Source organism: Acanthopagrus latus, chromosome 8, assembly GCF_904848185.1.
Source record: "Acanthopagrus latus isolate v.2019 chromosome 8, fAcaLat1.1, whole genome shotgun sequence".
Lineage (NCBI taxonomy): Eukaryota > Metazoa > Chordata > Actinopteri > Spariformes > Sparidae > Acanthopagrus > Acanthopagrus latus.
In genome coordinates this window covers 30710798-30723965 of record NC_051046.1, presented here as the reverse complement: position 1 = coordinate 30723965, position 13168 = coordinate 30710798, and the positions used below count along the sequence as shown (strand labels likewise).

Sequence of the window (13168 nt, the reverse complement as noted above, 5' to 3'; positions counted from 1 at the left end):
CCACCTCAAAGGGCGTTGGAGCTGGGGTTTTGTGGCAATAGGGTGCTACAATTTGGCATCGCGAACCAGAGCAATAATAATAGCAGTCTTAATTATATGCTGGTGTAGAGTAACTGGTTGGTTGGTTGGGCTCAGTGTTGGTGCTAGAACGGTGGTGTATTTGTTTTTCTGTGTTGACCAAGGCAGTGGGTCTCACGAACAGGAGCCAAGATCTCTGTACTGCTGTATGGTCTAGGCTACAGCGGTGATCCAGTGGGTCTGCAGAGAATGGAAGAGCTGCAGGCAGGGTTACAGGGGGGTGTGTGCTGAGTTTTATGAATGGCTTGATGAAATTAACACAACTTTGGGTTATCGCCATTTTGAGGATACTGAGAAAGCTATGGATATCTATGATCATTTAGGGGGGGAGGCTAGACGGGAGATAAAATACTGGTCACAGGCAGAAAGGCAGGACCCTAAGGGTATCATCGAGATTCTCAGGGAGATATATGGCCAGCCTCATTCCCTCACCAGGTTGCAAAAGTTTTGTTTTTTTGTTTTGATAGATGGCAGCGTGAAGGAGAATCCATATGTGAGTACTCACATGCACTTATGGCTATCACTGATGATATCAACCATTATGATGTCAGACAGACCTGGTGTAGCGACTTTGATTTACGTGATCAATTTGCAGAGAATGTTCGTGATTTAGCGATAGGTAGGGATCTGAAAAAGGTTATTCGACAGAGCCTTGGGATATCCCTCTTTGATTTGCGGAGGGGGCACTGTTGTGGAAAGATGGGGACAGTGGGGGTGGGCAGAACCAATGGCTATTAAGCTTGTGCAAAATGGGGGATGGAGTGTTGGAGTCCAACACGTTTGCAGTAACTGTACATCCTGAACCCGACCCAGTTCTAGTAGAGATTCTGCAAACTTTAAAACAGCAGACAGCCCTTGTAGAGAGTATATTGAGACAACAGCAGGCCCAGATTGCTGATTTGGCACAGAAGGTGTCTGGCTTGGCTGGCATTGGGGCAACCCGAACTGGGGTTGGGGCCTATATGCCTATATGTTTTAAGTGTTGGTTAGCTGGCCACATTGCACGGCAATGCAGGATGGGGCCACCCACCTGGCGAGCAACTCCTGCATCACGTATGGCTGGTTCCCAGGATGTATCCGCCCAGGTAGATGAGCAGCAGGCAAACTCTCTGCCCCTGTGGCAATGAGCCTAGTTACAGGTGGGGTTCGGTCGGGCTCATGCAGTGATGTCCAAGTTAATGCTGAGTATGAATGTTTGGTGGGAAGATGCCCAACAGTAGATGTATTATTGAGGGAAGTACCAGTGAGATGTCTCCTTGACACTGGGTCAAATGTTTCCACTATTACGGAGTCATTTTTTGAGCAACATTTTCATCCCACACTTAAAACTTGTGAGTGGCTTGCATTGTCCGCAGCCAATGGCCTGGGTATTCCTTACCTGGGGAATTTTGAAAAAGGAAGTTAGGGCCCTGGGAATATCTATAAAAGGGAGGGGGATTTTGGTTGTTCAAGATCCCATGGATGCTGCAACATTACATCGCAAGAGGGCTGTCCCTCACTGGCATCAGTTGCAGCGCAAGCCCCCTGTCGGTCTCGGATAAAGCGTGGGGTTTGGCGTTTGCGGTTTGCCAACAGAAGCAGGCTGTCTCAGTTGTAGGGTTTGCCTGTTCCACTGTGCCTTTTAGTGTCCCGGCTGGGTCAATGTGTTTTGTACCGGCTGTAGTTCCATCTGGCTTGGTACCGGCAGGCACATATATGCTTATGGAGTCACTAGGCGCAGGGGAGGGAAGTCACTCTGGTGAGTTACTTGTGTCGGGTGCATTGGTTCTGGTGGAAAATGGCCACATGGCAATACCAGAGTTAAATGTAGGTGGAGTAAATATAAGTATTGAGCCTCAGACTCAGCTTGGTTCCATGCACACAGTGGAGATGGTAGCTTGTGACACTACTACTGTTGCGTTTGAATGGATATCCCCACAAGAGGAGCTGGTATTATTGTGTGAACAGGCTGGTGAGGTGGTGGAGCACCTGGAGCTGCCATCAGAGGTTGTTGCAATGGAGTTTCTCGGACGCAATGGGGAGCAGGTTCAGAAAGTTATACAGCTACTGGAGAAGCACGCAAGGGTCTTTGCAGAGTCATTTTCGCAAGAACCTGGCTCAACAGTTTGTGACAAAGGAGGGAGACCACACATAGTCTGGAAATAATGCAACATGTTTTTAATTAACCAAAGGAAATAAGCAATATAATTAGGTATCAGTTGTCAGTATGTATGCAGTGTCAGTGTGTGTGTGTGTGTGTGTGTGTGTGTGTGTGTGTGTCTAAGTCTAAGTGTATGTATGTGGAAACAATATCGGAACAAATAATAATAATATATAATAATAATATCAGTCAGTTAGTCAGGGCAGGAGAGAGAGTGAGAGGATCCTGAAGGTCTGATTCATAGCCACCTGAGCCCAGCCTGCTCAGGTGTGTTGCATCACTGATGGCATAGCTCCTCCCATCAACTTCTTGAAACAAAGTAAACACACACAGACAAAAGAGGACAGAGCAGGACCAACCCTCCCCCCCATAAAACAGGGTCCCTACCCTGAATCCTAAACATAAATTCAACATATATTCTGAGTAAATTTGACATCCTTGTTCACCTTTATGTAACTTCACACTCCCCACCATCTCCAAACTCTGAGTCTCCCACTTCAGCAACCATAGCGCCAAGAAGCAATTTAAAAAGAAGGAAAACAGAGGCAGCAGAAGACAGGAAATATGAATCAAGTTACAGAGTTATAAAGGTGCACGGGACAAGGCATCCGCCATGATGTTATCTCTGCCCTTAATATGACGGAAGTCCAAATAGTATGGCTGCAGAAACAGAGCCCACCGCATGATCCTCTGATTTGGATTCTGCAAAGAGTTCAAAAAAGTGAGTGGGTTATGGTCAGTGAATAGCACAATTGATATTCCAGAGTCAAGATACCCCTGGAAGTGCTGCAAAGCCAAGATTAATGCCAGCACTTCCTTTTGATCACTGAGTAATTTCATTGATAGGCACTGAACTTCTTTGAAACTTCTTTGAACTGGATGGTCAATGCCTTGTTCATCAACTTGAAGGAGCACAGCACCTGCTCCAACGTGACTCGCATCCACCTGCAGTTAGAAGGTCTGATCCAGTCGGGGAGCCACTAAAACTGGAGCAGAACACAACCGAGCTTTGATATTACAAAAAGCTTGCTGGCATGAGGGAGCCAAATGAATTTTGGCCTTCAGCAAGTCAGTCAGAGAAGCCACCACCGTTGAGAAATTGCAGCAGAAACAGCAGTAATAACTGACCAAACCCAAAAACCTCATTAATTCTATTTTAGTGGTGGGGAAAGGAAACTCCTCAATAGCTGACAGTTTGGCATAATGGCACATGACCCTGACCCACAAGCTTTCCTAGATATGTCAAAGTTGCTTTTGCAAACTCACATTTTGCCAAGTTTACAGTCAAATTGCTGTCTGCTAGTCATTCAAACAAAGCATGAATGCGACTTAGATGATCCTCCTAGGTATTACTGTATATCGCCACATCTTCCAAATACACAGCGCAATCTTCAAGTCCATTAACGACCATATTCATGAGTCGTTGGAATGTAGTCAGTGTGTTCTGTAGGCCAAAACCCATCACTGTATATCAAAACAAGCCAGATGGTGTTATGAAAGCAGATTTTTCCTGAGCTCTTGGGGTTAATGGCACCTGCCAGTACCCTTTTAATAGATCGAATTTGCTCACATACTTTGCTACACCAGCTTGGTCAATACAGTCCTCAAAATGAGGCAATGGATAGGAATCAGGCTTTGTTCCAGTATTCACTTTGCCAAAATCTGTGCAACAACGTTGTGACTTGTCAGATTTTTCAACAAGCAGACATGGAGAAGCCCAACTGGAAGCAGAGGGTACAGCAATGTTGTTCTCAAGCATGTACTTAACCTCGCCATGTATTACTTTGCGCTTCCCCTCAATAGAATCTCTGACAAATTGGTTTTGCATCGCCCACATCAATGTCACGTTCAATAATATGAGTTTTTGAAGGTGTGTCACCAAATAAAGATGGATAACTCTTTATCAGTTCAGCCAACTCTTTAGACTTTTCTGTCAAATGAGCCAACAAAACATCGAGATTTTGAAGTGATTCCAAATTCTTTAGACGGCCGCGCAGTAAAGAGTCATCGGGGGCCAGCACATCTTCCCCCCCACTAAATGCTAAGTGCACCACAGTACAAGCAGTCAAAACCAGACACACTTCTGATGAAGGGGAATCTGAGGGGCCAGACATAAGCTAAGATGATGCACAAACATAATATGGTTTTAACAAGTTTATGTGGCAAAGCTGGTTTCTTTTCCTGCAATCTAGAGTCTCAATTGGGTAGTTTTGTTCAGACAACTGCTGCACTACAGTATATGGTCCAACAAACTCTGCCTGAAATGGCGACCCCACAATCGGCAACAATGCTAATACTTGGTCACCCTCACTAAATTGTCACATTTCAGAATGCCTGTCATAGAAATGCTTCATCCTAGCTTGAGATTTTACCAGTTTTTGTTTTGCCAGTTGACCAGCCATATAAAGTCTGTGTCGGAAACCATTCACGTAGTCTATCAGGTTGGGAGGGGGATCATCTGTAATCCACTCATCCCGGAGTACTGCCAAAGGTCCATGTACCATGTGACCAAAGACTAGGTCTTTGGGACTGAACCCAGTACTCTCTTGAGAAACCCCCCTGGCAGCCAAAAGAAACCACGGTAAACCTTCCTCCCAGTCCCTGTCCATTTCTATATAAAATGCTCGCAACAAAGAGTTGAGAGTTTGGTGAAATCTTCCTAAAGCACCTTGGCTTTGTGCATGATAAGCAAATGTTTAGTTATGTTGATGTTTAGCTGCTTAAGAACTTGTGCAAACAAATATGATGAAAAATTACACCCTTGGTCGCTCTGAATGAACTTTGGTATTCCAAATATGGCAATAAACTGAGTCAAAGCCTTGACTACAGATTTAGCTGTGATAGTATGCAATGGATAGGCCGCTAGATAGCGCATGACCTGGCACATCACAGTCAGTAAATACTCAGATCCAGATTTTGATTTAGGCCGAGGCCCAACACAATCAAACTTGGGGTGCATGAATGTGATAGAGCATGACATTCCAGTTGTAGATGAGGCACCAGTGAGGCAGCGCTATCGACGAATACCACCATGTCAGTATGAGGAGATTAAGGTGCAATGCTTGATGCAAACACGCGGAGAGATGCATTTCCGTCACCATGTATTGAAGAATCTTTGGATGTGTAGGGTGGTGCCAGGTGGTTTTCCACCCTGGTCCTGGCCAGTGGGTGCCATCAGGTGGGGGTGGCTGGGAAAGATTGTGGTAAAACCACGTTCTGTACACCTTTCGGGTTGTATGAGTTCACCCAGATGCTGTTCAGTCTCTGTAATGCCCCAAGCATATTCAAGCTGGTAATGGAGCGGATTCTGGGGGATCAGAGGTTCCAGTCCTTGCTCCTGTATTTGGATGACATTGTTGTGTTTTCTTCTACCATCGAGCAGCACCTTGAGCGTCTTGATTTGGTGTTGTCTCGTCTGGGTCAGTTTAACCTCAAGGTCAAGTTGAGTAAGTGTTCATTTTTCCAGCCCGAAGTTACATACCTGGGGCATGTAATATCAGCTGCGGTGGCTGTGGATCCAGGGAAGATCCAGGCCATGGCAGAATGGCGCAGGCCGCAAAATTTGACAGAATTAACGTCCATTTTGGGCTTTGCAAGTTTCTATCAGATGTTTGTGAAGACTTTTGCTAAGCTGGCAGCCCCTCTCCATGCGCTATTGTCACAGTTGTCGGGCAAACCGGGTAAGCGGCCGGTTTGAGGCCAGGGATTTGGCCAGTCCTGGGATGCAACCTGTGAGGACTGAAGTTGTCTGAAGCTGAAGTTAATCTCTGCCCCGGTGTTGGGGTATGCAGATTTCAGCAAGACATTTTTTTCTGGAGATTGATGCTAGCCACCGAGGGCTGAGGGCTGTGTTGTTCCAAGAGGGTGACAGGCAGAGGTGCCCACTGGCTTATGCAAGTGGCAGACTCCAACCAGTGGAGCATAACATGGAAAATTACAGTGCCATGAAACTGTAGCTGCTGGGGTTGAAGTGGGCTGTTACAGATAAGTTCCGGGACTATATGATGGGTACCAAGTTTACCGTCTTTACTGATAATGACGCATTAAGCCATTTGGACACAGCGAAACTTGGTGCTGCAGAGCAGCGCTGGGTGGTTTGATTTCCAGATTGTGTATCGCCCGGGTAGCCAGAATGCAGAGGCGGATGCTCTTTCTAGGCAGTATTGAGAGCCACCAGATATGGCTGAGACACATACTTTTCAGGATACCCGTGATATCCTGTCCAAGCCTCACCAGGTGGTCTTGTGCCAGGAGGGCAGTGGTGGTACAAAGTATCCATCCATGTCCAGCTTTCCTTCCTTCGACATTTCTGCTTTGGCCAGTCTTCAGCAGGTTGATCCAGTCATAGCATCTTTTCATACTTACTGGCTGAAAGGGGTGAAGCCTTGTAGGGAAGAGAGGCTGCGAGAATGTCTCTAGACTGTTGGACTTTTGCGGCAGTGGGGAAGGATTTTAGAGATTGAAGGGGTGCTGTATTGCCTGGTGTGTGACCCGGGGAGCTTGTTAGCCTCTAGGCCACTGGAGGCTAACAAGGCCATTGTCCGATGGGTGTGAGAATGTTCTGGTTCTTACAGATGTATTTTGTTACAGTTGCAGTGCCAACTCGAGACCAGAGGGCTGTAACTGTTGCCAAATATCTGGTTAAGTATTGGATTCAGCCATATGGGGTCCCTGCAAGGTTGCACTCTGACCAGGGTTAATGTTTTGAGGCTGATGTGGACTGTGTGGGTTGTATGGAATGAAAAAGAGTCGAACAGCTCCATATCATGCTCAAGGTAATGGTCAGTGCAAGCATTTTAATAGAACCCTACATGATCTGTAACACACCCTGCGCCCAGAACAGAAGCAGAGGTGGGTTGAGCGTTTGCCTGAGTTGGTGTATGCATGTAGCACCACTGAACATCAGAGTACTGGCTATTACCCATATTTTCTGATGTTTGGGAGGTCCCCGGTGGTCCCACTGGATGTTTGGCTGGGGCAGGATAGGGATGATTTTCAAGGTAATGTGCATGAATGGGTTGAGAAGCATCAGAGAAGGATGGGACATGCTTATTCACAGGCTCGGAAGAACCTGGAGCAGGCAGCTGAAGTTTGTAAAAGGTATGCGGGGTCCCCGGTGGGTGACAACCCATTACAGCCAGGCCACATGGTGTGTGTTAGGAACCGCCAGTTTTTGGGTAGACATAAGATTCAGGATGTGTGGCTTCCTACCCTATACCAGATAGTAGCACAGCTGGATCGTAACCTGCCAGTGTATCCGGTTGTTCCTGTTGATTTTTCAAAGCCTCAAAGACATCTGCATCAGAATGAGTTGCGGTGGGCCCAGTCTGCAGGTGGAGGGCAAAGAGATTGAAGTCCCGTCAATCCTAGAGCCTCCATCTCCAAATGCGGATAACGAATCAGAGGATTCCTTGTTTGAAGTCATTGTGACTGATGTTAGGGGCCAAGCATCGTTGGTGGGGGAAGGTGATGCAAAAATGGGTATTGTGTCCGCTCCATTAGCCACTAACTTGTCTCGTCCCCAAGGGGGAGAAGGAGGGGTGGGGGAGGGGTCGACTCAACCTTTTGCCTTTATCTCCACCATTGCCTCGTAGATTGACCCAGACTACGGCCAGCGTGCATTCTAATCCATATGGGTTGCCTAGGTCTGCAGTTAGTCATCTAGGGAGGAAGGGAAGCAGCGTTACATCAGGGGGACACAGTGATTGTGCGATGGGCTCACGGACACCATACATTTGCAGAAGTGATTGCACAATGGAGAGATTTAATGTTTTCCTTGTATGCTCAGTTGTGAATTTATTGTGTTTATAGATTTGTGTGTAACACGACTGCCCAAGGTGGGGAGGGGAACTCTGATTGCAAACTGCTGTATAGTAGGTGGGTGCAGCATATTGATTATATTGTTTATTGTGGTCTTTCTCACATTATGTTGTTTTGTATAAGATTAATGATGTTTGGTTTGATTTGCTTTGCTTTGCAGCTAGTGAGCCACTGCCTTGGTTATAGTTATTTTTTTGTTGTTTGTTATTTTGATTTAAGTAATGATTATTTTGTATTATTGCCGTGTTCTGTACCAGCCGGTAACCGAAAATGGGAACCAACCTGTCTCTTCTGGCTGTGAGTCTCCTTTTGGCTGAATAAATGAACCATATTGGCAATTCTGCGCTGTCTGTCTATCCGCCTTAAAGGACATTTGAGCTGGGGTTTTGTGGCAACGGAGTGCTACACTAAAGAACAGATTAAATCTGTCCACTTAACTTGGATGTAGGATGGGTCTCAGCCCAGAAAAGACCCTATTAATGTTTGGTACTGGTCCAGATAAAGGGACAGATCCATGAATGGGGGGGGGGGGGGGGGGGGGGGGGGGGGGACTGCACCTAACCTAATTTGTCCATTAATTTGTTGTTTTCTCAAATAATCAATTAGGGGTGTGGTCCATAAAATGTAAGGAAATTATGAAAAATGTCAACCAGTGTTTCCCAAAGCCAAAGATGATATGATTTGATATCAATGTTCTGTTTTGTCCAAACCCCTAAGATTTTCAGTTTACTGTCATAGAGGAGGATAGAAAGGAGTAAGATATATTCACATTTAAGAAGCAGCAATCATAATAAAGTGGCTGTTGTTATTATGGCTCCAAAATAACATTTGTCCAATTACTAGTGGCTTTTCAAATCCATCAGATCAGCCTGTACCTTAAAGGACTCCCTGGCATTGTGCAGTTCCTCATGTGCTGTCAGGATGTCAGCCTGGGCCTCCTCAGTGTTGCAGTGGTTTAATCGCTGAAGGCTGTCCTCCAGCTGCTGACACATTCCCTGAACCAGCTAAAATACAGGATCACCGAGACAGACAGAGCTGACGATACACAGCTAGACAGAAACTGTCAGGTTGGAAATATAGTTTTTAAATGAATAATCAGATCTACTGTCTCAGTCAGAGAGCCTTACCTTCAATATGATATGATGTATTTATCACATATTTATTGTAAAATGAATCAATACTGCACCTTACCCAGTTGCAGCCTTTGACTTTTTATTTATTACACTTCTGCATATGTATAACAGTTATGACATTTGCTTTGTTTTGGAGTTGACTGAGAAAGCAGCTGAAAGCAGCAATCATTCATGTCACTGGTCCTGACACACAAACAAATGTATTAATTCCTGTAAATAAGAAATTAAGTAGAGCATGCAACAATTTCTTGGTGACATGCAAATTACATTGTTATTGCATTGTTATTTCTACTGCTGGTTTTCTCTCCTCTTTAGCTTTAGCTCAGTCATTCCCAGTGGGGGCCTGTGTGCAGTGTTCCCTGCATGATCTCCATAATGTTCCACTAAACTGCCTGTTATGATGTATTCCCACAACCGGAAAACATGTTAGATCATCCTACCAAGCCAAATTGCATGTACAAATACCATTTTAAAAACACGCCAAAGAAAGATTTCACAAAATTAAAACCAGCTATTACTATTGTCAGTTTCAGTGGGGAGTTTCAGTACCTTACCCAGACTTTTCTTTAACTCTGACATATACAAAGTTCTGTGGAAGCACTTATATCAAACTGTTTTTAACTATTATTTAAGATGTTTCCAGTTAGAATTTATCTCAGAATATATCCCTTTATGCTATACAAGAGTTAATAATTAAATTGTGTACTACTGTTGTTAACTGGCTTCCAATTAGGTAACTTCTTACCTTCTCAGATTGTTGAGCTCTAAACACTTGCTGAAGTTCCACTCTATCAGACTGTCTCTGGTTGTTTCTGTCTAAACACTGCTGAATCTGTACACACACAAACACACACACACACACACACACACACACACACACACACACACACACACACACACACACACACACACAGATTGACATATTAACAGATTGACAGATCGTCGCAAAAAATTTGTATATACTGGCTGACGATTGATTGATACATTATTTACTTTCCCTCATATTCTTCCACCAAACTTCACACAGATTCACACACTAACCTTGTGCAGGGCCTCTCTTGTTCGGTCAGGGTTGTTGCGGTAACTCTGTGTGATATCAGCCAGGGGGAGTGGCACCTGCTTCAGAGTGAAGTTCCTGCAAAACAAACCACTCATCAAAATTCACCACTTCGATCCAGACTAAATGATATCAGCATGTTATTTGACAGACTATTTAATGATCAGTCATGATCAGCAGAGGAAGAATCCTATTGATCTTGGAGATTCTCTGACTTTCCCTTAAGTGCAACCATGATATTGATGTTTATGCTAGTACTATCATCAGGTCACGTATACTAAAATAATATTTGCTGCTTTATGATCAAAAACCTGCCAAACTTATGGCATTCCCTCTTTAGCCTCGGGTGTACTTTCTTAATCATGGTATACAGCAAATATTACCATGCCAGTATGCTAAGTTTAAATTATTTCCATTATTTAACACTGTACCAAATAAACATTAATTTGTTAGCATTGTTATTGTGGGCCACTGTTACAACCCTAGAGGTCACTTACATTTTTCTATTTGTGCCTGTCTCTGTTTCATTAACTCTCTGTTACCTAAGTTTGAGTGTGTGTGATTGGCTGAAGGTGTGTTTTGAGTGATTGTAGGTTGTCCATAGCGCTGGTTGGTTCTAGCCTCCCAGCCGGGAGTTTAAAGGCCAGCTCTTTACTAGTTCCTGTGGGCTCCCTTCTGTCAGCCAAACTGCCAGCATGTTCGATTGTATCCCAGCTGTGTTTTTGATTAAAACCATTTAAAAATGCTTTGCTGCTGGTGGTGCATAGGGAACAGGGAGAGGGAAGCCCCATCCTCATGTTGCGCCAGGGTTTCCCCTTGGCCTGGTTGTAACGATTGCTAGTCCGGCTGTAGACTCGCGTTCCAGTTTAGATGGTAATTTACAAAATGTGCTGTTTACTTCAAAGCCCCTTAAGTAAAAAAAAAAAAAAAAAAGTACTTTCACCAAAATGCTTTTTCATGCAAAAAATATTTGGGTTATTTTCACGACAGAACAGCAGAAATGTGACTACATATTGAGGTGTCATGATTCTCCAAATCTTTGACTCGATTAAAATTTTGATTCTAAAGTCACCGTTCGATAAGATTCTCGAATTTTACATTTATTTAATTTTTAAAGCACAGGTTGCTATGCCATTTTTAGAATACACTTTTATGCAATATAATATCTGACCTTTGTTTGCAATGTACCACACTCCATTGTCACGTTTAAAACATTTATTAAGAACTTCAGCGAAAGAGGAGGGGTTTCAAGTTCTATCGATGGGTCTCCTGCATCTTTGCCATTGTTGTAAGAGTGGCGTAGCCCCTTTCAGGTATAGGACGGTGCGCAAGGTGTGTGTGCGTAAGGTGCATAAGGTGTGTGTGTGTACGGTGCATAAGGTGTGTGTGCGAATGAGAGTGAGGGAGCGTGCGTATGTACGTTTAGTGAATGAGTGGGGGAGGAAGGAGAAGTGAAGGGAGTAGCAGTAGTAACGACAGCAATAAAGTGTACAATATAGTCTTCAGTTTGGCTGTGAATAAAGGCGACGGCTCCTCCAGATACAGCAAAGCTCCCTGGTATTATTTCCCGACCTGGAGGAAATCATCTCCCCTGTGCTTCCCGACCACGGTCCGGGAGCTGAACAGGAATCGTGTAACACCATGCTATATATGTATGCTGTGTGTGTGTGTATATATATCTATATCTATCTATCTATCTATCTATCTATCTATCTATCTATCTATCTATATATATATATATATATATATATATATATATATATATATGTGTGTGTGTGTGTGTGTGTGTGTGTGTGTGTGTGTGTGTGTATGACCTTTCCAAAGCATCAGCCACATCTTGGAAACCTCTGGCCGATACATTGTTTCTGTCCCATGTCAGAGTCCTTGAAAGGGTGGAGGAGAGGTCAGTTCAAGGATGTTACAGCTGAAGTTAGCCTAGCCGGGATCATTGTTGCTTGGGTGAAGGTGAAGGTATTGTTTGATTGACAGGTACATTATGTAACATCAAAAGACAAGGGAATTACTGTGTGTGTGTGTGTGTGTGTGTGTGTGTGCGTGCGTGCGTGCGTGCATGTGTGCGTGTGTGTGTGTGTGTTTACGTCAGTCGTGTGTTGCTTATCAGGGCTTTGGCCAGCATTTTGGCTCCAGTGTCTCCGATGTTGTTTCCACTGATGTCGACTTCAGCCAGAGCAGCATGGCCGCCCAGAGCGCTCAGCAGGATGTGCATCCCTGTCTTCAGCTTGGAGTCACAGATCGACAGAGACTGCAAGGGCTTCAGGCACACAAATATATAAGAAACTGTGACATTTTGTTTTGTCAAACATACAGAAAAAGGATTGACATTAAGATCATGTGTCACTCACACATTCTTCGTCCTGAATGAGTTGAGCTATACGATGAAGAACGTCAGTGAGAGCTCTGGTAGACACAGAGAGAACATATCAAACCAAGTAACAAGAAATATAACAGAGTAAGAAAGCATGAGGTGAAGAAAGGTGTCAGTAATATTTAATCAAAATTAAGTTTTGAAGTATATATATATGTGTGTACATATATATATATATATATATATATATATATATATATATATATATATATATATATATATATATATATATATATATATATATATATTTATATATTTATATGTATATATAAATTATAACTAAATCTTCATGGAGCACAATGAAACTGCACTTCTTGAAAGATGAAAAGCAAATGGCTGTTTAAAGGAAAGGTTAACCAAAAATGAAAATTCTTTAATGGCATTCTCCCCCCATGCTGATGAGGGTGTAGGCTACTGTTTTGAAGCATTTTAAAACAAGTCTCTAACTACTTCACTTTTTTGGGAGAATGTCGCAGGACTGTTTTGCTGTAAAGCTCCAGAAAGTTTTTTTCTCACAAAAATCTATTCTTGTTAACTATGCAGATAAATTATTT

At 43.7% G+C, this 13168-nt stretch overlaps 1 protein-coding gene across 5 annotated transcripts in view; it reads right to left on the bottom strand.

The window, feature by feature from the left end:
• Positions 1-13168, bottom strand: part of carmil2 (capping protein regulator and myosin 1 linker 2) — a 97331-nt gene that overhangs the window by 49947 nt on the left and 34216 nt on the right. For all 5 annotated transcript variants that reach the window (XM_037106304.1, XM_037106305.1, XM_037106306.1 and 2 more), the window contains exons 20-25: positions 12592-12646; positions 12328-12500; positions 12043-12111; positions 10213-10306; positions 9917-10003; positions 8914-9042 (exon numbers count right to left, since the gene is read on the bottom strand). In XM_037106304.1, the coding sequence (XP_036962199.1) occupies positions 8914-9042; positions 9917-10003; positions 10213-10306; positions 12043-12111; positions 12328-12500; positions 12592-12646 (607 nt within the window). The remainder of the gene's footprint in view (positions 1-8913; positions 9043-9916; positions 10004-10212; positions 10307-12042; positions 12112-12327; positions 12501-12591; positions 12647-13168) is intronic.